The 27179-nt window shown below is 40.1% G+C and overlaps 1 protein-coding gene across 1 annotated transcript in view; it reads right to left on the reverse strand.

Moving 5' to 3' along the window:
- cdh13 (cadherin 13, H-cadherin (heart)) overlaps positions 1-27179 on the reverse strand; it is a 337845-nt gene that overhangs the window by 115771 nt on the left and 194895 nt on the right. The window contains exon 7 of the mRNA XM_076732809.1: positions 1616-1794. Within this exon, the coding sequence (XP_076588924.1) occupies positions 1616-1794 (179 nt within the window). The remainder of the gene's footprint in view (positions 1-1615; positions 1795-27179) is intronic.

A 27179-nucleotide genomic window follows, 5' to 3' on the forward strand; every position in this document is an offset into this window, starting at 1 on the left:
CCCCTAGGACATATTATTAGTGCATTTAAATGTATCTGTCATTACTGTTACACTGCCGATATTCAACTGTATGTTTCTTTCTAGCCTGACGAGACTGACAAACTAACTGTTTTGCATGATTGTCTGAATGCCATTAAGGACTGGGCAGCTAAATGCAGATATGACTGAGGTCCTTGTAATTGCTTCAGACAGCATAGCATCCAGTGCTGCTCAGTGTATTTGTCATTTTGTTCAGTTGTACAGTCAAATCTTGCAAATCTTGGCATTATATTTGATCAAGCTATGATTGAGATATCAAATCACGATCAATGAAACGTGACTGTCAGGTCTGTTGTATTACACCTGAGCTTTCAGATCACCCCCATCTTATCTTCCTTACATTGGCTTGCCATCAAGTTCAGGATTCACTTTAAGGTTCTTGTTCTCTCATATACAGCCCTGTGTGTATCTCTGACCTGCTCCATCCTTATATCACCAGAAGGTCACTTTGATATTCTGACCATCTTACTGGCTGTCCCTCATGCTCGACTGAAAACTACAGGCGATCGTGCCTTTGAAGTGGTGCCTTTAAAAAGCAGCTGAAGACTCATTTATTCAAACTGGCCTTGGTCTTGCCTTATGCTTAGTGTTTGCAATTTTGTGTTTTTTAAAGTCTGTTGTTGCTCATGTTTTATTGTTTGTTTCCTTCTACTGTTTTTTGGTCTCTTTTTCTTATGAAGCACGTTGTGACCTTGCTCTTTGAAAGATGTTATACTAAATAAACTTTACTATTCGAACGCTAGCCCGTTTGTGGTTGTAATAAATCTTGACTGCAGGCAGGCAGAGGAATATTGCTGGATTTTTTTTTTTCTCTTCGTAGTGTTATCTTTTAAAATATCCTGGAAGGGAAATGCTTCCAAAGTCTGACTTCTCTATCACAGATGCGAAACCGCACACAAACATACATCTGTTGAATCATTCAATCTCTCAATCGCCTCAGAAAAAAACATCACTAACAGTGCTCATTGCATTGATTACATCTCATTCCACCGCACTTTTAATCAATTATGCCTCCATTAAACAGTTTACTGTAGCTCAGGGAGCGGCTCATCAGGGCAGTTAGCTGCCATGGTTCCAGCAGTTCCGGATGGGAGGTTTTCAGCCAGGCTTGTTGGACACCACCAGAGCCGGCGGATGAGTGTGTATCACCTCAATTAAACTATGCGCTAAGTGTCTGACAACAGCTAATATTCCTCTTCCACCAGCGAACCCAATCGATGTTCTGGCATTCGTCACCCTGCTGAAAAAGCAATCATCCTGTTGTCTCGCTCCGGTTAGACAGGGAAATGGAGAGAAACTCAGCTGGCTTCTGCGCCTGCTCATTGGAATGCACCAGTGCTCATTCTCACAAAGACACACGCAAACTCATGTTGGTGGCGAATGGCGTACACACACACACATGCATGCATGCACACACACCTACTATACTATATATACACACTTTCTTCACTCTGGTCACTGGCAGCATTAGTGACATGTAAGTGACATGAAGTGTAATACCTGTGTCCAGCAACAGCTCACACTCCACTTCAGCTACACCCACACACTCATACACACATTGGCCAAGTCAACCTACCTCTCTGTCAAGTAACACAGGGGAGATGGCAGTGACAATGTCGCCTCTTTCTGCATCAATGTAGAACATGTTTGAGGAAGGGTTGTCTGGCGACTGCCGGACGATGTTGTAGCGCAGTGCGGCGTTATCTGTGGCGGGGTCGTCTGCATCAAACGCCATCATCGTCATCACTGTGGTTCCTGAGGGGACAGCGGACAGACGTGTTTGAGTATGAACTCAAACACAATTCTCATGCACAATATGTAGGAGAAGGAGCCAAATGTTGCTGTCATAAATAAAACACTTTTACAGGAATAAAATGCAATTTCAGAAGACACAGCAGGAGTTACTTTATTACTCTGGAGATCAATGAGTTAACAGCAGACAGAAGAGATTAAACAGATTTTGCTCAATTCAGTGTCTTCATAGCTGAATTTCACTGTGTAAACAAAACATGAGGGTAAAAGCATCTGAAATAAATCTCAGAAATGAACTAATGAAACATGGAATAGGAAAACCCTCAGACTTATTTAAAAAGTATGCAATCTAAAGTTTCTAGATGCATGGTTTAAATTTGCTAAGAACTTAAAATAATCACTTGAATACCAGTTTATTAAAGTGAGGCTAGCTTGTTGTCTACATATCCATTATGTATTATAGCATGTGTTGTGTTTAGAGTTCTAAAATGAGAACAATCATGGCAGCAGGTGTATGAAAAGTGCAAGCGATTGCTGCCCAGACAGCCACTTAAAAAGTTAGCCTTTCCTATTAATATGTTTTTTTCCTCACACCAGCTCTAACAGCATGGTGCATTTTATTTGGTAATGGGGACAAAAATGGAAATCCTGCTTCTGCAGCTGTGCTGAAATAGGAGGCAATCCTTGACACACCCTCAACCCTCAATCTCTGTCTCCTGTCAGTGATGAGATACACTCACACAGATTCAGCAGGACACACAACACATTTCACACATACACGGATATGCTTCCATGCATCCCATGTATGGATTCACACACACACGCACACACACACACACACACACACACACACACACACACACACACACATTTTAGAGTGTGTCAGACTATGAAAAATATCCATCTGTGTCCCAAACACACCATCTATAAGAATGAGTCAAACTTAGAACATAAACAAATGAAGATGACACAAAAAATCAACGTGGATGATGATGTGACTTGCTTTTGTTTGGGTTTTTGAACAATATGGGAGCAGGCAACAGCATTTTTTATGAAATACCTGAATATATAAAGCAGATTCTTTCCTGAAATGATTAAACCTACTGAAGTTTTCTGTGTTTTCTTTCAAAGAAACCTCATGATTCTGACTTGACCCACATACTTAACATTCTCCTAAGCATCAAACAGTAGCAATACATAGCATGGCTCATAAACATCGACCTGTTTTCATGCTTCTGCTTAATACTGGATGGAACTTTGCCACAGGGCAAACTATCTAAATAAAACACAAAAGTGCTACTGAAAAATATGCAAAGTCTACATTAAATAATGGTGGCTTGGTAGCAAATGTCTTTAGTCCAGCTGAAGGTAATGAGGGGCAGAGAAGTGTGGGTTTTATCCCCTTGATATTTGCACTTCAAGGTGAACCATTAATAGTTAAGTAAACCAGTAATCCTTCCTCTGCAGAATAATTACACAGTCCCATCTCCTTCATTACCTATACTCTGTTCCACTTCACACCTTGAAAGCCACACTGTTAGAGATGACTCAGTGGGCGTGCGCACAAACACACACAGTTTTGCACACAGACACACTAACTGGCAGCAAATTAGGGTGTTAAAAACGATGACTAAATTGGTTATCTTGAACAGATCTCAGTGAATTATGTTCTCATCCCTCTGGCAAACCAAGGTCTCTCAAACGCAACACAATCATATTACACGTTTTATGTGATATCAGAGTCAAGCTGACCCTCTCAGTCCTCACTGTCTTCATCAGATACCGGAATTCCACTCGCAAATGAGGATCTTGTAACCAATAAGCCTTTGTGAGTCTGGAATATAATGCAGCATCAGCATCAATAAAGTTAGATGATAAACATCTAGCATTCTGTAATGGGACAGTGGGGTTGGGTTTAGGTCTAACAACTGATGTCTCCTGTGTTTAATCATAATGTGACATCATGTGGGTGGCCTCGCTGAAGTCTCATTGCCCTGTTTTATCAGCTTCATTCTCTGGCAGAAGCCAAGGCTCAATCAATCTTAACTGCATTGGATGGTTATATAGCGGGATGGATGTGAATGCACAGGACTATCACTATCACTTGGAACCATCTGCTGTGCTGCTGGATGACACCAGCACTGGCTGCATGAAGAGGAAAGTGATGCAATAAAGATGGTGACAGTAGAGAAGGTCTGTAAACACTGTGTGTAGCAAGTCTATCAAGTTACTGTATAATGAGTTGTATATATACGGTTCATAGCCACTTTGGCTCAGGAGGCAGTGGTCCACTGATCAGAAGGTCGGTGGTTCAATCCTAGATCCTGCAGTCAACATGGCAAAGTAGTGAACCCCAATGCCTTGAAGCACTGCGCTGATCAGCTGTCCCCAGTGTTCACAGACATTTTTAACACCTCACTGGAGACATGTCACGTGCCAGCCTGCTTCAAGTCTTCAACCATCATCCCTGTTCCCAAGAAGCCAAGGACCACAGGACTTAATGACTTCAGACCCGTCGCCCTGACCTCTGTGGTCATGAAGTCCTTTGAGCGCCTTGTGCTCTCACACATCAGAGACATCACTGACCCTCTCCTGGACCCCCTGCAGTTTGCCTACAGAGCCAACAGGTCTGTAGACGATGCAGTCAACTTGGCCCTCCACTTCATCCTCCAGCACCTGGACTCCGCAGGAACCTACGCTAGGATCCTGTTTGTGGATTTCAGTTCTGCCTTCAACACCATCGTCCCAACTCTGCTTCAGGAGAAGCTCTCCCAGCTGAGCGTGCCTGACTCCACCTGCAGGTGGATCACAGACTTCCTGTCTGACAGGAAACAGTGCGTGAAGCTGGGGAAACACCTCTCCGACGCTAAGACCATCAGCACCGGATCCCCCCAGGGCTGTGTTCTTTCTCCTCCGCTCTTCTCCCTGTACACGAACAGCTGCACCTCCAGTCACCAGTCTGTCAAGCTCCTGAAGTTTGCGGACGACACCACCCTCATTGGACTCATCTCTGATGGCGACGAGTCCGCCTACAGGTGGGAGGTTGACCATCTGGTGACCTGGTGCAATCAGAACAACCTGGAGCTAAATGCTCTAAAGACAGTGGAGATGGTTGTGGACTACAGGAAGAACTCAGCCTCACCAGCCCCCATCACCCTCTGTGACTCCACTATTGACACTGTGGAGTCTTTCCGCTTCCTGGGAACTATCATCTCCCAGGACCTCAAGTGGGAGCCGAACATCAGCTCCCTCATCAGGAAAGCACAGCAAAGGATGTACTTCCTACGGCAGCTGAAGAAATTCAGCCTGCCAAAGACAATGATGGTGCACTTCTACACAGCCATCATCGAGTCCATCCTCACCTCCTCCATCACCATCTGGTACGCTGCTGCCACCGCCAAGGACAAGGGCAGACTGCAGCGTGTCATTCGGTCTGCAGAGAAGGTGATTGGCTGCAATCTACCATCTCTTCAGGACCTGTACGCCTCCAGGACCCTGAGGCGTGCAGAAAAGATTGTGGCTGATCCCTCTCACCCCGGACACAAACTCTTTGAGCCACTCCCCTCTGGCAGGAGGCTGCGGTCCATCACGACCAAAACCTCACGCCACAAGAACAGTTTTTTCCCGTCTGCTGTCAGCCTTACCAACAAGGCCCGGAACCCCCCCTGACACTCTTCACATTCCACCTCGGACTCATTCTGTCACATTGAGTGATATAAATATAACTCTATGCGTTACACTAACGCTCAACTTGGACTTCTTTCTGAAAAACAGAACTGTGTTTCTAACAATAACAGACTTGTGTATATATATTTAAATTGTTATTTTTATGCTCTTATTTTAGTAGATGTGTCATATTTTAGTAGATGTGTCATGCACCAATTTCACCAGAAAAAATTCCTCGTATGTGTAAAAGCATTCTTGGCAATAAAGCTTTTTCTGATTCTGATTCTGATTCTGATTCTGATTCTGAATTACCCACAATGCTATGCCATCAGTGTGTGAGTGTGCATGAATGGTTATCGTTCCCAGTGAGCAGGTGGCACTTTACAAAGGTATATGAGTGTGTGTGCATGAATGGGTGAATCCTGACTTGTGTTTTAAAGTGCTTTGAGTGGTCAGTAAGACTAGAAAAGTGTTACATAAATGTAGTCCATTTATTATTTACATGTGTTTTTTTTTCTAAAAAAAAAAAAAAAAAGAGAGAGAGAGAGAAAAGAAACAGAGAATGGGGCTATGAGGCAAAACATCACCAATTCACACATGAAATAACACCAAGATTGACACAGAAACAGAAAGCAAACACAGATACACATGGTGTGGATTGATTTAATCAAACAGACTGGTGGGACATGATGCTGTTGCCTAAAGCTAACTCCCTATATCTTTCTCAAACACCAAGGGAAATCAGTGGGGCCAGCAGATCTGTGGGTGCCACACAGTGTGAAAAGACTAGATGAAGTAAGGGATCATAGACTACATAGAAAAAATGGGAAAATGTGATGCCAGTACGTGTTTGAGTCTACTGTGGCTCAGTGTATCTGCATCAGTGTGAGTCATCAAAATTTCATTTTTAATTATTCATCATGTATGATGGATATCCTAAAACCTGAAATGGGATTTCCATTAATCAGGCTCAAGTGACTGAAAAAGAGTGAGAGCTGACCCATTCTATTCTCAGGTGTGAATCAGATCACAGCAAGTTGAAAGAGGAATCATTTTACGCAGCACCAATTCAGTTGAGACACACGACGATGAATTACAAGCATGTATTCATAAGAAGCAGACTGCAGTAAAAGGTGGCAGCAGAGATGACTGTGCATGAGAATATCTGAGTGATATCCACATTGTGGAGCTCTCACAGTCACATTGTCTTTGCCCATGTTAACTGTGGGGCCAACCTGAACTTTTACATTAATGACATGTCAAAAATGTACCATTGTTAAAGTGTGACTTTGGGATAAGACAGTTTGTATTTAAGGATGTTTAGAATTAGCAGTACAAAATGTGGGAAGAGGAAGCAGATTTTTTTTTTTTTTTTTTTAAGTAGCTGCTCAACTGACCACTGCAACACAGTTTGACAATCAAAGCAGTAATGAATACTGCAGCACATTAAACACCCTGCAAATCTATCCTCCATTAGCTTAATATTATAAGTGATTCCTAAATGAACATTTTGTGCCCGAAGAGTTTGGATTATTTCTGAGATGTTTATACTTGTGTTTTTATCTTTTCTCACTGTTTTGAAGTGAAGGAAGCTCAGTTGAAAAATGTGACGTCAAGTGTTTTCAAATGCAAATGCTCTGCAATTGTTTGGGAAGCTAGAGAAAGACTTAGTTTTAACAGCTGTTTGTGGGATGCATAGAGATGAGATAATGTATCTATTTATGGCTATGTAAGACTAATAACTGTAATATGAGGATGGTGAAACAAAGTAATTATTTTTTTTAGTACCGAGATTAAATGTAAGCCAACAACAAATTTGGTTCATTTAGAAAATTACACAAAGATGCAATACTGTGTGTATCTGATACTAATTAGAGGTAGGGTTAAAATACCATAAATAATTCCCTTTGTTTTTTCCAGGAAAGTGTTGTGTAAATAAACTAGTACTCTGGAAGTCCCAAATGTTGGCATGACTGTAACACCTTTACCAAATCTAATACAGCCTGATGCTTTCCAACATAGAGTTCATGACACTTGGGAAGGTCACATGATAAAGCTAAGGGATCGCCAGATGGTTAACAAGATAGCACATAAGAAATAAAAGCATGTTTCTGTTACAGAGATGACATCATTTTTTCCACATCTATTTGCTTCTTTGAGTAGAAGCAAATAGATGCTTCTACTGAAGCAATCAGTGTTTTGACATTTTGACATGTCACAGTGGTAAAAGTACAGGTGGAAATAATGGAAAAAATGAAGGAAAAAATGTTTTAGGGTCCTGGTATTGTGCATGTTTTGTCACACTGCCATGGACACTTGATAGAACATTTTTAATGCTATTGGAAACGTGTACTTTTCTGTCTGAGAGAAGTCAAAATGTCTGCTGTGAAAAAGGCCTATCTGAGGGAGAACACACGCTTCATTAACATGCTCAGAGCTAGCAGACATATGATGCTTTGTAGAGGCTTCAGTTTAAAGGATTACAGGCCCAAAAAGCAGGTTGTAAATAAGGCTGAATATTTATTTATTCATATAACAAGCAGAAAAAGAAAAACAGATGGAGACAGGCGTGTAAATAAAAGAGGACTGAATCGTGTTTGTTTGAACAAGAAAAGAAGTCTTAATGCACTCCCATCGCAATCAAGAGGAGAGGTACAGAGGCAGAACGTGATCCTGTGGTTTTCATTCTTTGTACAGCCATTTTTATTCCCACTCAAGTCTGAAATGTGCCTTGTTAGGTGGTGAGTGCATGTAGTCATGTCTCAGTATTAAGGTGATAGTTGTGCGAGTGGTGCAGGTGTATTATTATATGATACTGAAGGAGCTTTCAGCAGTGAGGCTATCTGTGTGACTAAATGCTGCATTGTGCTCTACCTGTCTACACTGTTTGCCTGCCTATCGTTACCACTCCACCACTGTTCAGTGCCTCGGATGCTTGACTGTCTGATTGCCTCTGTGTATTTTGTCAAAAGTGTCTTTTTAAAGAGATGATTCGAAAGATCCTATTCTCTTTGGATCAAACGACTTCACACTCACACTTGTGAAGTAGTACTCTTTAAATCTTTTGGACTTTTATTTTCCTGACTTTCTGCCTTTCAATACATATTGTAGAAGTGTTGCATCAGTTACATAGTGCTAAAGTCACGTTGTGGACATGATCACTTTTATCTGGTTTAAAGATTTGACGCAGTGTGGAAAAGATGTCTTTTGTGTGCCATGTCTTTGAATGCTTCTAAGAATGATCAAATGATAAGACTGGGGATGACAGTATCAGTCTGGTATGTTTGAATATACTGTAGGTCTGCTCCCAACTTCACTTGCAGCTTGTTCATTGCCTGTCTGAACAAATATATGTTACTCTCTAGCCCATTAAACTGATCTGTACAACTTCCTCTCTTAAGGCACTATTAGCATATGGGTTACTGTCTGCCATCTTATTCATTCCATCGGACTTGTTTTGCGTGCCTTCTCCACTATCCTGCATGACTGCTAAGGCTGTACACTTAATAAAGAACGTGACACATTTTCAAGTGCCAAAAGGAAGATCTGGCAATGTGAAGAACAGAAAAACAAAAGACAAATGAACACTTTAAAAATAAACCACCTGTCTGGCTGACTTTCCTCAGCTTTAAGAAAAAGTGTAGTCATGATGAAACCTGCTAGGATGCTGTCACTTTGGGAATTATGTTTTATTGATCAAGTATGCTAAAGGAATTTAGCAATGTTAGACATATGTTCTCAAAGGAAAACCAAGTGTAACGACAAGAAAATACAACACCACTGTCTAAAAACACACTGTAGATACCCACACTACCTCAGTTTTTAGTGCTCATTTTTCATTGCCCATTGCCAAAAGACATTTCAGCGTCCGCAAATACCTGATAATATCTATAAACATCTAGGCAGTTTTTTTGAGTTTTAACGAATATAACTAAAATAAGTACAAAACTGCTTGTTCATTCATTTAAAAGTGTCATTTTTCAAAAAAAAAAGTAAATCAACAAATTTGCAATCATTCATTCACCTGTATGACTTCATTTGAATGTATTTTTGTATATATATACGGAAGGGAAGAATAGATCTAGTAGATGATCGATATCTATCAAAAAATCCAGTCCAACAGCACCCTGATTTTAACTAATTAATGGCTTACTTTGGCATCAAACAAACATTAAATCCTGTTCCTGCATTTACCACTGCAATGTTATTCCAGTGCATTCTGGTTCATTCTTTTCACACTGTTCCTAGATCTGATCTGCAACTTGATTCTTGATTCTTTTCTTGATTCTTGATTCCAATATAGATAATGGTAAGAAATATTATGTTTACAGCTAGGAAGAGAAGCAAATGTTTTGGAAAAGTTTCACCATTCAGTGAGTTGGGAAACCTTTCTCAATAAATTAATTTAGATGCAATAGCAGTCGCAGCTGAAGGCGTAGAGCTGGAAAGCTGGTGTCGAGCTCTGCTACGCTGGAAGTAAATATAATATAATGAGCTCTGAGCTGACAGTCAAGTGAATGGACAGTCCAGCTGCCCTTTCCTGCCTCTTTCACAATTGAGTTTCCTCATTCTATCTTCTCAGGCCCAGTACTGCTCAGGCTGCAGCTGGACCATTGGCAAAAGCTAGATAATAAACAGTTTATACTGGATGTGACCCACTGTAATCCACAAAGAAAGAACAAAATACAGACATGACGCATCTAACAATGACTAAAAAGTCACTGTGACAGGCACGTGAAGTGCATGGCCTGAAGGGTTACCTAAAATATCCATGATTATGTTGCTATATGACAAAAACATACATTGGTCTTAGTGGTTGTGTTTGTTGTGCTTGATTGACAGAGAGGACAGGGGAACAGTTATCACCTTCATCACAGCATACCAATGGCACATTCGCCACACTGTGAGAATATTGTGAGCTAATGAGAATATAAATAACTGGCTAATGAGAATATAAATAACTGACTAATGAGAATATAAATAACACACAAGCTAATGAACGCAAGAACCTGGCAAACAACTCCAGCCTAAACAATGACATCCAAAGCTGGTTAATGAAATCACATCCTAACTTGATAATTGAAAAAATAAATGAATCGTATTAAGTCATTTGAGAGGAAGCAGACATAAAAGAGGAATCAGAATGAGCACCATAAACACCTGGGACTTATTTTTCAGGTATGTATCAATGCATTTTAAGACATATGCACTTATACTGTCCATGCGTATGAAAAAGCACTTTCTAAGACTTAAACTCAACTGAATAGCTAAACTAATACCAGATTCTGCATGGTCATGGTTCAAATCAGGGATACTTTACACAGCCAAGTCAAAATGACTTTCTCTAATCCTAAACACATATATACTGTATGCGTATGAATGCATGTACTTCAAATAGCTGAATCTCTCATTCATACCCCCTCTGTCCATAAACAGTTCAATGTCCATTAAGTTGGTTTAGCTAATGATTACTGATGAAAGCACTTCAGAAATTACTGAAAATAGTTAATAAGTGCATCTAACAGTGTTGATACCTGCCTTTGTGCTTATTGGTCTCCAGAAATGTTGAATGAACTGTCAAAGGCCATATAAATACCATTTGCATTTTCTGTTTAGCACTGAAATTTCACTTCGCCTCCAGTAATGCCTCTGGTTATTCCATTTCTGCTATTATGCTCCTTTAAGATAAACAGTCAGCCATTACTCTACTTATTCTTTTAGCCACCTTATTCCCATTGATAATCACAGTGGACTAGGGGTAAGCATTGTCTACACAAATGGTGCTTCAGGGCAGTTTAGTGTGATCATACCACCTGAGCTGCAGGTCTCTGAACTTCAAGGGGAAAACTGTGCAGAGAAATACAGAAGAACATGCAAACCCAAAGAAACCATCAGAAAAAATAGTACATAGTTCAAAACTATTAGATTAGAGTCTGTGTTCCTGTATTTCTATTACCTTTGTTATGTTCTAGCTTTAGTCTATTTTTGTCTGAGGCAACAATTACATATGAAAGCACCTGCTCATACTGGACAACTATTTTAATTTGGGATTTTAATCAGAGTTTTCCCCTTTGTAGCAAACTTCTCTCTTCTTCTCTCCTGTATCTGCATATCTCTCCATGTCCCCTCCTGCTTCTGCTGGCATAATGAATGTTACAAGTCCCATTGTGAAGGCAAATGTCAGGCCCTGAGGCTGGCAGGCAGTCTACAATGCATAAAGACCAACTGAACTACCGCCTCTTGTGACCCCAACGAGAGCAGAGAATTAAGTTAAAAAAGGGAGAAAAAGTATGGAATGTTATCTTTACAGTTCTCCAAAATGTGTATAAAACAGACTTTAAAAGGAAGTAGAATAGTAATAAATATATGTGTATGATGGAGGGGGGTGGGGGGCAGTCTAAGGCAGTGACCTCATTTTAGGATCCCAGGCTTGGCTTGTCATATTTTTCCATCACAGCAGGGAGAGAAGGCCCTTGTCTTAGAACATCGCCTATTGTATGTTCTGACTAACAAAGCGCCCGTTGTCCTATTCCTAGTCCTATTCCGTGTATCAAAAAGTAAAAAAGAAAAGAAACTGGCTCTGGGAGTGCTGGGAAATAGGATGGCCAGCTGTTCAACAGAGTTCTGTAGGGAAAAGTTGAAGTGACACACTGATCAAGAAACACAAAGATAGAGAGAGGAAAGGAAGTGGTTCAGGGCTAATGCAATGGGATAGTTTTTGAATTCATCAAAGCTGGTGACCCAGCTGTTCATGGTACACAGTTGTAACAGTAATCAGCAAACTCAATAACAACCTAGGATGTATTGATTAAGGGAAAACTTCAGCACATGATCACATCATCATTTAAGGAAATCCAATCACGAAGTGGCTGTGATGGCACCAGACACGTCCAAGTGTTTCATGCTTTTAATGCTCTGCCAAAGCGATCACCCCCAACTCATTAAACTGAGGAGGCGCAGAAGTGGCAGAATATTGCTTTTGTTTCCTTAGGATTAATTAATCATCTTGTTGCGTGCACAATTACACAGCAGATCATATCTGATGTTGCTGCTGATGAAATATTGGATGGATCTACAAAGGCGATCTCCACAGTGACTGACAGAGGAGGGACAGGAGATATGTCTCCTGGGACAGGTGGGAAAAATTACAGATACCTATGTCAGGAGGTGGGTGGGAAGTCGGAAATGGACTGGGAGGTGATATGAAGAGAAAAATCTATTCATTTGTTACATACTCTGTCCATTTATACCTGTTTATCCAGCATACACAGGCCAAAAAACAGGGCACACATTCACATTAGCAATTTCATAGTACCTGACAAGAGAAAGTATTTGCTGGGTACTCACTGCTCCACTGTTAGGTTTTGTACTTGGCTTTAAGGATGAGTTTCTGAGCCAAGGTTGAATCATAAGGTGAGACTTTCATATTAACTAGACTTTGGAATATGGACTGAAGGCTCAAGGCAACTCATTAAAATGCAAGACCCTGGGGAGTGATTTGAATGAAAGATCGCAACCTCTCACACAGGATTTTATGCATGAAGTATGTGTGCTATTAAGAGACAGATTACACAAAAGAGCCAGAAAGTGAGGCATGATTTCATAGAGCTTAGCAAATTCAAGGGTGATTATTACGTACTTTTACTCCCTCTTAGGCACACCTCTTGGCTTTTGTCTATTATAGTTTCGCACTTCCTGTTGTCATTTATTAGCTTGAAATATAAATAGCCACTTGGTCCTGGTTTATACCATGAAATTAAGTGAAACAATCATAAATCAGCTTCCTTTTCATTGAAGCAGGAACTTATAAACAGCTGGCACGTTCACCTAAAATCCTGAGTAAATGAATGAAGAAACACTCGGAGTGTGAGCACCAGATCTCAACTGAAGGAAATTTTGGAGGGACATGTTGAACAGCGTTATCCATTACCATTACAAACACAGGAAGAACACTACTGGATTATCTTCAGGTGGTGAGAAATTATGTCTTAGACATTTCATGCTGTTTTTTTGATTAATTTCTCACCAACGTACACAGTACCCATTGTGCGATACTACCAATATTCTGTTTTTTTTTTGTTTTTGTTTTTTTTTTAAATTGGTAATATGGTAATATGCATTTCTAAGTTACTTTTTTACGAGTCTTCGGTCAAGACAACAGAAGTCAGTGTAGACTAAACTGTCTCTCTTTTCATTGCTTTGACACAAAAGGCATTCAGTGACCACATCTTTCAAAATGCATAAACTGAATTCTCAGTCATACTCAACCACCAACAACTCTGTGCTGACTGTTCTTTTTACAGTCAATTTTGCACAGGTTTACATATTATTTTGAAAACTGTTAAATTTATATTCAAAACCTAAAATAAAATAAAATGACTCTAGACAGCAATTTGTTCCATTCAGCTACATCTACAAAGAATCATAAAGATGAAAATGCACATACTGCTAACTGGGACATACTACAACACTGAGCACCTATTTTCATTCCTCAATGACCTCCATGAAAGACTTGCACCAGGTGAGGAGAGGGGGCAGTTGAGGTAGAATCCCATCCCATGGTGGTGGAAAGTTTATGACCACCTGCCACATGATCAAAAGTCCCTCTTGGACACAATGCATACCAGATACAGGGATAGATGAAGCATGCAAAAAGATTCTTTCCCAGGTGTTTTGCAAGAGAGAACATAAAGTGTGACATGGAGGAGAACTTGTAGCAATTACTGTTGCATTTATGTATCTGTAGTTGTCCTATTCACATATGTGTAGTGAATATATTATGATTTGTATTGTATTAGTGGAATTACAGTCTGATTCATATCTGACAGGGCAAGGCAGCACAATCAGTGCAATAAAGTAGTGTCCTTTTTGTGTTAATAGAATCTTGGTTTATTTAATAGATAAACAAATCAAATAAAATCCAAAGACTCTCTCTCTCTCTCTCTCTCCCACACACACACATATATATATATATATCACATTGTGTGAGGGACAAAGCTTTACTGGCAACGCAAATAAACTGCAGTTCAGTGTGACAGTAAAGCAGTCATAGGTATCATCAAAAAAGGCTGCTAAACCAGTCTTGAAATCATGCTATTCATGAGATGTATTACATACCTATCTGTCATGCAAAATTACAAAAAAAAAAATTACAGTCCACCATGCACCAGGTCATACTAACATCATTACTGATTCTTCATTCAAGAGTCTTTGCCCAGAAGCTCTCCCAAAGCTGCATAGCAGTCTCCCTTCTAGCATCATTGGCCCTCACTTAAATCAGATTTCCCTGCAATCTATATAGAATTTGACAGGGATGAGAAAAAAATCAAGCTGCTTTTACCCTGAAATTGCTTGGGAAACCTTTGCCTTCTTCTGTGTTCCTTCTTCTTTAAATTAGCCACTAAAACCATTGACAATCAGTGCTGTTTGCGCATGTATTTATCATGGCATGGATGTGTTTTTTTCCTAATGCTGACTCTCTCGTGGGTTGTTCTTTTCTATTAGCTTTTTATGGGTTGTGGAGTGGTGACTTTACCACTTTTTCAAATTTATTTGATCCAGTTAAACCTTTCACCCAGATTTCATTAGTCTTTTCCTTAAACAATTTAAAGCTGGAGATGCTCGCACTGTAATCATTGCTCATATTGATTCTCAGTTCTGTCCTTTTGTTTCTATTTGTATTTTTTTTATTTATTTTTTTATTTTTTAAAAGGCCTCTCTCCTCTGGTCCACTCTCCTTCTGATCTCAGATAATAATCCCATGACCATTACTTGGTTTAGCTATCATTTAATGCAGAGTCTTCAGAGATCTAAAATTCCCAAAAAACATAATTTGGGTCATTCATTTAGAGTGTGTTGAAATCAAAAGCTTCCCTTCAATGACTGGGCTGTTGGTCATGGTCTACTTATGCGTACATGCAACTGCAATCATCCAAGTTCAAAGATCTCTAGGGCTATAACAGTTTAGAGTGAGCAACTGCATGTAGGTGGTTGTCGCTGGTTTTGTGTTCTGTCCTCTAGCTATTGCTGGCTCAAAAAAACAAACAAAACAAAACAATAGTTTAAATTATATAATTTAAACTGTTCCCTATATATGAAAAAAATCTGAAAAAAGCCTTTAACCTGCATGAAAACAGAGGACAAAGAAGAAAAAAATCAGATGATGACAACATTACACATTACATAACTGTGGGAATGTGTGTGTATGTATGTCAATATGTGTGCATCTTCTCATACTTCAGTCTCTAAAATGGTCATCTTTATAAATTAAAAGACATAATGTCTGACATTTGCCACATTTTTTTGCTGATCCCAACTTGTTATTTATGGTTAGCAGCATTTAGGGGCAGTAGAGTTCATTAGTATTTCAAATGAGGCTCAGTGTTACAGATAGATTTGTCACAATTCATTTAGCTCAAGGAAGGGGAAATTCCAGCCCCCAAGACCGTTTGATCTGCCTCTAAAGCAATTCATAAATACAAAAAAAAAAAAAAAAAAAAAAAGCATTTATTGCTTTTCAATGATAAAGAAAACAACTTAAAATAGCACATTTTTCAGAGCGGTCCCTGAATGCAACACACACGTCTCATATCATGTCAGTGCATCATGATTCCTGTCAACAAAATGTAAGTAGATGCGGAGTGTCACACTTTCCAATAGAAATGAACAAAGGTTATTTTTTTTCTTTATTCCTGCTGTTTAAAGCTGCAGTAGATAACTTGTATAAAAGTAATTTTTTGTCATATTTGCTAAAACTGTCCCTATGCCAAGACAGCTGTACATGAAACATGTAATCTGTGAAGAAAACCGGCTCCATTGGTCCCACCTACTACTCCTACTGTGATTTGCAAGAATCCACCGCGCCCGACACAAAACAACCAATCAGAGCCAGAGGAGCGTCTGAGGGAGTGTCTGACATCTGTCAATCACTACTCACACACAGGAGGGGCTTGGAGGCAGGTCATGAGTGCAGCGGAGAGGGAGAGGGAGTGACGTGAAACTTGGGTCGGTTCAAATGCACTGATGAAAAAGGCTAATCTTGAGCATCATGACAGCAGCAAACATGATGATGACATGATGACAGGATGAGCTACAAGTACAAATGCACTTGGGCAAAGTTAACAATCATCTGCAGTGTTTGGATGCTCAACAAGCAGCTGTCACAACACCACAAGACTCTGACAGAGACAGTGTTGTGCAAGTTTTGTGGCGAGTGAGCTAATAGCTAAAAAGCTGAAACCTCATTCATTTGTAGAGTACCTTGTTGCTGCTGCAGACCTGCTAGCACCAGACAAAATAAAATTGTCTGGTGGTAGTAAAGATTTGTCCGGAATAATTCATAGAGATGAAGGGAAAACCTAAAAACTAAATGATAGCAAGTGTCTGTGCGATTTAGCCTTCATAGTGGACATTACCAAGAAGCTCTCATAGCTGAACCTCAAGCCCAGTCAGCTTCTCAGCTCTCTGCTTTCGAATATTTAGAAGTGAAATTAAAGCTGTGGCAAGTGCAGCTGGAAAGAGGTAATGCTGTGCATTTTACTGATCTGCAAGAACAAAAGCTATGACATCTGAATATGCTGCTGAATGTGCAAACTCCTTCTGGCATTTGGTGAGAGGTTTCAGGACATGAAAACAAAAGAAACGGAATATTTGCTCTGCTGTTTAATGTGAAACCCGCTGATGTGCCTAACAACCAGCAACATGAGCTGCAAAGCAAAGACCTGCTACTGTGAGCAGCTCTTCCCAAAACTAACTCTTTCTAAGACTAAATTCCTCTCAAGACTGACTGATTCAAACCTGGCAAACCAGCTGAGTAGCATCATCATCATCACTTCCTTCTGACATCAGATACCTCACCAAAGTGAAGCAGTTCCAGTCAGTGCAGAGGCTTCTTTCATATATGTGTTAAATAATTCAGCATGGCCAGGGCCACCAACAAGACTGAAAAAATACAGGTAAAAATATAATTGCGCAGATGCATGCATATAGGTCACACAAAAGTACAGCCTGTGATAGGTCTGCACCACTGGAGCTGTTAATTTTCACATATTATTTGCTCCTTTGTGTACTGCTTGGCTTCCCTGAACATCAAATAGGCATAATTCAGTTGATTCACAATGCAGAATGGGAAGATATATCTGTAGATAACTTATATAGCCATATCAGTGCACATCTCCTCTGGATATGTGAGATTAACAATAATGCTCCCTGCAGTCAGAGGACCGCTGATAACCTCCTATATAATTCTCAAAATGGCCTCAGTAACTCAGCTGGGAATGTGTGATTCACCAATCCATAATCTCTCTGCTCCTCCACCATTGACGTTTCAGCTAATGACTCCACTCGCTAAATCAAGACAAAAGATACTTCCCCTTTAAAAGGACACTTCAATTAATTACCCCCGGAAAATCCCTCTAATTCTGTACCAGGGGCTCAGTGAATAAAACTGAAAACCTATTAGTGGGCATTCATCTGATCTCACCCAGGCAAAGGAGGTAATCAGTGCGGAGCAGCTAGCTACTGTAGACTAGAAGAGAGGATGCAGGGCATGGAATGAGTTATGGCACCAAAGCTGCAGTAAAGGTTCAAGAGGCTTATTCTTCTTTGTTAAATTATGGATTGTTCAATTCTTAAGATTTCTTAGTCATGATTTTTGAATGAAAGAACAGGGAACAAATTAACAACAGAAATGCAGAGTCTGCACTAATACAGCAGAAGTTTCCTGTCTTAATTGTCTAAAGAGTTGCTATTAATACTGAGTTTACCTGGATTTAAGCCTGTAAATATTTTCTGTAATATGGTAACTTCAATTCCCTCCCAAATTTGGGATGTTAAAAAAAATACATGGTCCAAAGCAAGACCTTAAAGTTCAAAATGTGTATTGTACACCGTTTTTCTTTAGCAAACCACGAACCAAGCAAAAAAACGAACAAACAGAAAAACGGGTTTAACAGTAAGCAAGGTGGCCACTTTTCTTCTTGACGGTAACATTAGTTAACTAACTTGGAATCGAAACCAACACTGTCTCATCAGATCAACATTCACGACATACATGCACATAGTCACTACTGGTTCGAATTCTATCTAGTCATTTTGTTACTGCTTCCAATAGAGAACAACTTGCTTTAGTCCAAATTATGTTAGCCTTGTTGGTCATTGCATTCAAGACTGAAAGAGTATGGCATTTTGGGTGTGAAGACATCATTACAGTGAGTCATGTTGTTGGGATTTTAAAAGTTGTGTAGTGTGCACCAGGCATGTGAATAGCTACTAACATGTTTATTATGTTATCATAATGATAATCTTCAGAAGTGCTCAAAGTGATGGCCCACTGAACTCCAAACCTTTCATACTGAATAAGAACCGCCGCTTGACTCCAGCTCCTGCCCTTTGATGAAACATGACATTCTAGATAGCACAAAGCCATTTGAGACTACAGACACCATACCACCGAGATTCCCAACAACACTCAGGGTGCAATGTGAGGAAGACCTCAAAGGGAAGAATGTCTTCATCCTGTAAGAAGAGAGTCCGCAGCAATTGACTTAATTTCTGCTCCTGCTTGTTGAACAATGTCTGCACAGGTGCAAGGTAACCGGGATGCAGTGCCAGTGCATTCCACCCTATGATCATCACCTCCATGGGGATCGACAAACATTATGGGCTGGGTGAGTAATTGTAACTTTCAAGCATTTGCATCGCAGCAAAAATCTATTTGTGCATCTTTGTCTATGCACAGGGTTGGACACAGTACATGACAAGACTTAACCCTATGAATGACTGTCCTCGGATGATACCACGATAAAGTGGTCGAGAGCAACTCCAACAAGGAATGTCTGGAGAGAGGATCAATGGCTTTCGCTCTCACAGACATAGCCATCAAGAGGCTGTGGTTGATGTGATTCAGGTCTTGATGTATGCCAACAAACGATTCTTTTTCACGCTACGTGTATATGAGGCCCGGACACTCCTCACAGTACTAGACTACAGCCAGCACAGGTGCTGCCCTGTGAGGAAGACAACTGACAGCAACCCGTTTGCCTATGCTGTCAAGGTCAACAAAACATGTGACCATATTCCCATTTTCTAGGCCCACATTCTCTCCAAATGAGTGGCTGCAGATGCAGGGGTGGCTCACTAAAGGCCACTGTGATGACCAGACAAGCTTTTCTTCAATCAGGCCTATTACTGCAGCATGAATGATGGACACAGCACACAGGTAACATGTAATTCAACTTCTCTACTTGTTCTGTTTCCTTCACCTTAATATGTCCTAATTTTTGAAATGGCTTTGGGTCTGATCAAGTGGGTAGAATATGTAACTACTGTGACTAGTAGAAAATCGAGAAAACAATGGTATAGACATGGTATGGTACAGACTAAGCAAGCACAATGTAGCTCTGTTGCAATGCTGCGCTTGCAGAGTCTGTACTATGTCAAAGTAATAAACTGTAAAAGATATCAGCCAGCACGGATTTGTGAAAAGAGAACAAACATTCAAGGGCAGAAATGGACAAACAAAATTAAGCTGTAAAAGAACAAACCTTTTATAGTACACAGACAAAACACAAGTACACTCCTAAAAGATCAGCCTATTTTAATAACCCATAAACTTTAAAAGCGAGAGAGAGAGAGAGAGAGAGAGAGAGAGAGAGAGAGAGAGGCAATGGATTACTTAGTGAGAGTAGGACAAAGTCACAAATTAAGTGGCTGTTTGAACAATGTTTTTTTTTCTCCCATTGTTCTTGATTTATAAGCCTGAACGGCACAATCAATGACATCATAAAAATCAAAACTTGATGAAACCCTTTATATGGAGTGCATTCATGGAATTCACACTTGTTTCCATGTGATCTATTAGTCGTCTTCATTCTTTTAAGTACTGATGGTCATGATTATGACCATTCAGAGTGTGGGAGACCGCTGTCCATTTCCACATTACTTTTAACAAAGACCAGGATCGTTCTTTATCCTTAACAAAATGGTACTACCAGTAGGCGATTTGAGGGGGGATGCCATCCCCCTTATTTACAAAATGACCAAAGTGCATCTCCCTTGTTAACCTGTCACCTGCCCTCTCCATCCCTTAGTAGCAGAGAGAGTGCAGGTGTTGTTCAGTTGAATACAGTATGCTAGTCTAGTCTGCCTGATTTGCTCCTTTTTTGCTGAGTGTGAAAACTCAACATGCAACAAAACTTTCTTTCCAAAACTGACTCTTGCAAATACTTATTTCTGCTCAAGACTGACTGACCCAAACACAGACCCCACCCCCAAGCAAACCAAACCTTAGCAACCACTGTGCCAGATTATAAAACATTCAACAGTACTTTATAACAGTTTTGAAGGGGTGTCAAATCAGAAAACACTTTATTTGGAGGACTTGTTGGAGCTTTACCCAAGTCTGACTTGCCGGCTATATGTGAAGTCCATATTAACTATGTTTTAACAGTTGTGTCAGGTAGGTGATGATCATATGCCACTATCTCACAACAGAATACTACTAATATTACAGAAAGTTAATAAAACTTTGACAAAAGCTAGCAACATTTTCATATCTCAGATAGGCCAGTTAGAAACAGTACCATTCGTAGCACTGGCCATACTGTATTTCATACTGTCTAAAGACTGTGTTCAGGAGACAGTGGATTCATCAGTTTTTGTCATCATCATCATCATCATCACCTTCCACTTATCCAGGTCCGGGTCATGGGGGCAACAGCCTCAGCAAGGAAGCCTGGACAGCCCTCTCCCCAGCCACTTCCACCAGCTCCTGCTGATGGATCCCGAGGTGTTCCCATGCCAGCTGAGAGACATAATCCCTCCAGTGTGTCCTGGCAGTAGCTCTACTCCAAGTTCCTCTCGGATGTCCGAGCTCCTCACCCTATCTCTAAGGCTGAGCCCAATTTTGGCTGCCTGTACTCGCAATCTCGTTCTTTCGATCATTACCCAAAGTTCATGACCATAGCTGAGGGTCGGAACGTAAATCGAGCAGTAAATTGAGAGCTTTGCTTTCTGGCTAAGCTCTCTCTTCACCACAACGGACTGTCTGAGTGCCTACATCACTGCAGCTGTGCCCCAATTCTCCTATCGACCTCCCATTCCTTCCAACCCTCCCTGGAAAACAGGGCCCCGAGATACTTAAACTCCTCCACTTGGGGGAGGACTTCCTCCCTGATCCAGAGCAGGCAATCCACCCTTTTCTGGCTGAGGACCATGGCCTCAGACCCGGAGGTGCTGATTGTCATCCCAGCCCCTCCACACTCGGCTGCAAACCGCCCCAATAAGAGCTGGAGGTCGTGGTTCGATGACACCAAGAGGACCACATCATCCGCAAAAAGCAGATATAGGATCTTCAGGTCAACAAACCCAACACCTTCCACCACTTGGCTGTGCCTTGAAACTCTGTCCATAAAAGTTATGAACAGAACTAGTGACAAAGGGCAGCCTTGGCAGAGCCCAACCCTCACCGGGAACAGGTTCGACTTACTACAAGCTATGCGGATCAGACTCACACTCTGTCCATACAGGGACTGGATGTTCTGTAGTTGGAACACATCATCACCAGTTTTTGGTTGTTAGCAAATGTCTTGAATTTTCCATTCCCATCATGTTAATACTTACTCAATGCTCCACATACAATACATCATGGCTATTGAGAAAAACTGCACACGGTTCTTTTTGGGATAGTGTTGTGAAAACACAACAACTATGAAAGACTGACAGATGTTCAAAAAGATGGCTAGAGGGTGTGAGTCAGGCCAGAAATCTTTTAGGCTGACCTTTAACTGGTTGAAGACGTACAATATTACTCTTATTGATACTCTGATTTCTTCAAAGGGAGGTCTTGCTCGTGGCTACACAGTGGTGTATGAAACACAATGCTTTATTTATCCCTGCGTGTCACAAAAGAACAATGCAATGAAAAGGGAGTCTTTGAAGTGCGTGGGACATGGTTGAATCAATTTCCATTTAAAACAATTTATTTAGAGCACGGCTCTCACTCAAGTTGGTTTCCATCAAAGATCAAAGTAGACAAATAGAGCTCTGTTATCATCAAAATAATGACTAACAATATATTGTGCTCATGCAGAGTAACATAGCACACACCTGTTTGAAAGTGGAACACGTATGCTATGTTATCAAATATTACTTCAAGGGGCTCTAAGAATACAGCATATTGTAAGTCTAAAAGAAGAAAGAAATATTTTTCATCCAAACAGTAAAACTAATCCTTCCCTGTGTTTGCTTTGGTTGTGCTTAAGCTGATTTTACACCACCCCTCTTCAATGGAAAGTATACAATATGCCCGGTGCAAAACAAAGAGAACTGAAGAACTGAAATAAACATGTGGATGGTTAAACTATTTAACCATCGAGCAATCCTAAAAGACCCAGATTTTTTTCTCAGCAGCTGGCAGATCAAACCAGGGCCTCCAGGCAAGTGAATATAAGATTTACAAGTCAACATATGATAAGGGACTCCACAGAGAGGCCTATGTTGCTCTGTTTTTGCTGCATGTGTAGGCAGTTGTTTGCTAACACATTAGCCTTAACAACTTGCCCAACATCCATAGGAGAAACATTCAAATTGTACGTCCTAGTTTACATTCCTTGCCAATATTTTGTGTCACCACAGGAAGCAGTATGCCCTGTAGATGAAAGTAAACAAGCTGTGTGTACTGCGGTGGCATCTCACTGCTAAATTCACACAATAAAACTGTGTATAAAGAAACTGTTTTTGAAAAAAACATTTGTAGAATTTCTGACATTGAAAAAATATTGTCATCAATTGCCATTGAAAAGAAGACTAGACTCTAAAACAATTAAAAAGATCTCAAACTTTGTGCAGTTTTAAGAGACAGCTTGACATCTTCTCAGATACAAATCAATAAAAGCACACTTTTCTGTGCTGTTATCAGCTGCTGTTAGTAGCTATTTGCTGCTCTCAGAGCAAAAGCTTCTGCACCGTGAAATCAAAAGCCTCACCTTTTACATTTGGAGAGGCCTGCTGACAAAAGACCGGGAGGGACGGCTACAAACACTCTGCTTTTACATTTTTACATGGTTCAGATTTTTTATTGGATGGATTGAAAGTTTGTTCATTTCTAAAGTTTCACATTCATACTGTGGAGGTTGGACAAAAACAATTCCACACTAATGTTTAAACAACAAATCACTTCCACATGTGCACAAACTACTTACTATTGTCTGGGGTGTTTCCACCCACTATCTCTGCTTCCATTGTCAGTGAATGGTGGCGCTTGCTAGTGTGCACAACACACAAGAGAATGAATTTGGTGATCAAATATTAAGCAACACAGAAGATACCGGTGTGGAGGTCAGGGTGGTGGATGGACACGTAACAATTCTGTTGACAATAACAATGTTCTTTCCTTTAGTTTAACCATTTTTTATGATGGCAATTATTATTTTTACAAAATGAAGCACTTGAAGTAAGAAAAGGTGAACTTATTAGTCACCACTTGATCAACCACAAATGAGCAAAGAAGCGAACACACACACACAAACTAAAATAAGTTTTCTAGCTTTGACTTGGCAGTATTGCTTGTGCAATATGTAAAGAACTGTTCAAAAATTAAGTGGTAGTGTGGAACATCTTATCTCTACCATACCTGGGGATTAATGAGGAGTTGAAAGTAAAACCACAGAACTATACAGACCCAATTCTGTAGGTAGGCAGTAGGTGCTGTAACATTTTGATAAGAGATGTCAATGTCACCCACATTTATGGATTTATTTATTTACTTTCCTAAATGAGAATGCCAAATTTTGATCTCATTTCCTGGCAGACTGATGTGACACACATCATGTAAGACAAGGGCAGTTCTTTCCTCTGAGCTGTTTTGTTCTAGCAATACGTAGGATAGCAACCAAACATATTACTTGGTTACTGTATTTGTTGATATAAAATAACTCTGGCAAGAGAGGAGACACTGCTGAAGACACTGTCGGCAATGTAATGTATAGCAGTGCATTTTCAAGTGTCCACACTTGGGCCATGTGAATCACAACTCACTGCTGAGGAGATTTTGCAGTGGAGGCAAGAACCAGCTGCTGCCTGGAGTTAAATAGCAGTGCCGTGGGAGAGTCACAGGGATGGACAGACGGGCTGGAGAGCCACAGGCTGACAGAGATCGGGGGGGTATTTGTTGCAAATGGGATTGTGCATATTTTGTACAGCAATCAATGACTGAAATCAAGGAACAGGAGTCGTTGTGCGTTACTGGACATCAGAGTTTTGATGTGCACATGGACAATGAGGTCTTAGTCCTCCACACAACAAAAGGATAAACTGGCAACAGACAACAAAGGAATAGTTGAATAGGGAACATAATTCCCTTCACATAAACTATCCTGAATCAAAAACACACAGAATATTCATTGCCTTTATAAGGTGTATTCCTGTATAGATCATGCATATTCTACAGCATGCATGGACATGAATTCCTTGCTTTTTGCTTTGCTTTGTCTGAAAAACAATATTCCACGGCTTTTTTTAGTCTCCTTTACTCTCTCTCTTTTTTTTTTAACTTACTGTCTCTACATCTCTCTACAGTTTTCTCTGCTTTGGCATACTAATTTTAAATACCTGCAGTGATGCAATAGCATTTGTAGGTGGGAGTCTTGTGTGCAGTGTAGTGCAAAATATACTGAAAAACTAAAATCTGGCTACTTTGTTTCTCTCGGTTTCCTCCCATACCATTTCCATCAATAGTGGTCCACAAAATGGACTTTTTACAGAATATAAGGCTCATCTCCATTATCGTCCCCTGATGTTTCATTCATTTTAAAAACTGTTGTATCTTTTCACTAATTGTGTGTGTGTCTATGATATATTCACAAATTATTGCACCACTTCTTCAGTGGGATAATTTTTTTTTCTTGTGAAGAACACTGTGATCCTCTGTTGTCTACATCCAACAGAAAACTTTAACCATGAAGCCCGTGAGATCTTCAGTGGCAGAGATAAGATAACGCAAATCTATATTAAAAAATTTAATCTCTACCTGCTGTATAAAATCAAATTTTCCATCAAAGCCATCTAACACTAACTATACAATAACCTGTTATGTGAAATGTGAAGATCCAGACTCCTCTTCTTCACTCCCCCCTCCTGTTTTGCTTTCACTTCTGATGCAACCGTGGGCAAGACCAAAGTGCATGCTTAGTATAGTGGCCAGTACACACCCATTCAGTCTTTAGCCGATTTTGTCACAGTGTGTCTACTAAATACCAGCAGGGTATCACATTATAACCACACACACATGTAAAACACTTAATTATTGTGAGCTAATAATATTTTAATTTTAATAGATTTTATGTTTTCTAATTAATTAGGTCTATAAATCTATAAGTACAGTGGCTGTTAATAATCTTGACTAATCATCATATTGTTATCATGGCCTTCTTAAAACATGTTTATCACCTTCCTGACATGAGTAATTGACCTGAAGGAGGTATTAGTGAGACAATCTTGCTAGTGTCATAAACCTCCTTAGTCCAGTTAGCAGTCCAAGGTCAGTAGAGGTCCCACCTCCTCTGGGCTGTAAGCCTTCACTGTCAGAAACAAATTGTTTGATAGGGGCTCTTTTCCCACTTAATCGCAGCCACCATAGACCCTCACATACACTGATGTGTGCACACACCAGTGAAGGACAGAAATCTCATTAAGATCAACGAGATTGCTGAGATAAAATGTCACTCAAAAATAGATCAGCAATGGCGGACTGAATGTACGGGTCCATCAAAAATACAACACAACCTCCTCAACCCACGAGTCTTCAGACATTTTAGATTGTTTACGTCCATGTCAACAAAAAGAAAAAAAATATATAAATATGTTATATCCATAGTGGATGGAAATATACAACATAATATCAAATATATAAGATGGTGAATGGTGGATTATCCATAAATCTGGCAGGAATGCAAGACTACATGACTGAACAGGCCATTTTGAAATACCATCATTACTGTAAAATCGTTACATTTTGAAGTCATTGTTCCTCTGGGTGGAGATGAAAGCGAATGAGGCAACTCTGTGTAATCTACATGTACATATTTATCTGAGGAGGGCAGTCAACACCGTGATTAGTGCGGCAGGATGCCAAACCAACAGAGACAATGAGGCTTCTTGACATCACGGAACAGAAAGATACACACACAAATTGACTCATAAAACATACAAATCAACAATGTCTTTCATACAGAAAGACAAAAAAAAAAAAAAAAAAAAAAAAAAAGACAAAGGACGATCCTGAGAGCTAAAACTCAATGTCAGTCAAGTTGGCACATTGTGTGTGTGTGTGTGTGTGTGTGTGTGTGTGTGTGTGTGTGAGTGAGAGAGAGAGAAAGAGAAAGAGAAAACAAACAGAGTTCAATTGAGGCTAAATAGTAAACAGTAAACACACAGCTCTTTAACATGTAAGGAGTTGTCTCAGAAATAATGAAAAACTGCACCAAACTGCACTACATCAGAGTTTAAAGGTAGCTGACAAATGCTGCTGATTGGCATTCAACCTAATTTGAGCCTCCTTTATCGCAGCTTTTATAATGGAGATTTAGTTTGGTCACAGCTCTAGTTCTTTTTCGAGTATGTCGTTACTATGTCTATGTCCTGTAAGTGTGTGTTTGTGTGTCTATACAGCTACCTGTGTATGTGCTTCCTACTCTTCAACTTTCTTCTGGCAAATTTTGCTAGAG

This window comes from Chaetodon auriga, chromosome 6, assembly GCF_051107435.1.
Source record: "Chaetodon auriga isolate fChaAug3 chromosome 6, fChaAug3.hap1, whole genome shotgun sequence".
NCBI lineage: Eukaryota > Metazoa > Chordata > Actinopteri > Chaetodontiformes > Chaetodontidae > Chaetodon > Chaetodon auriga.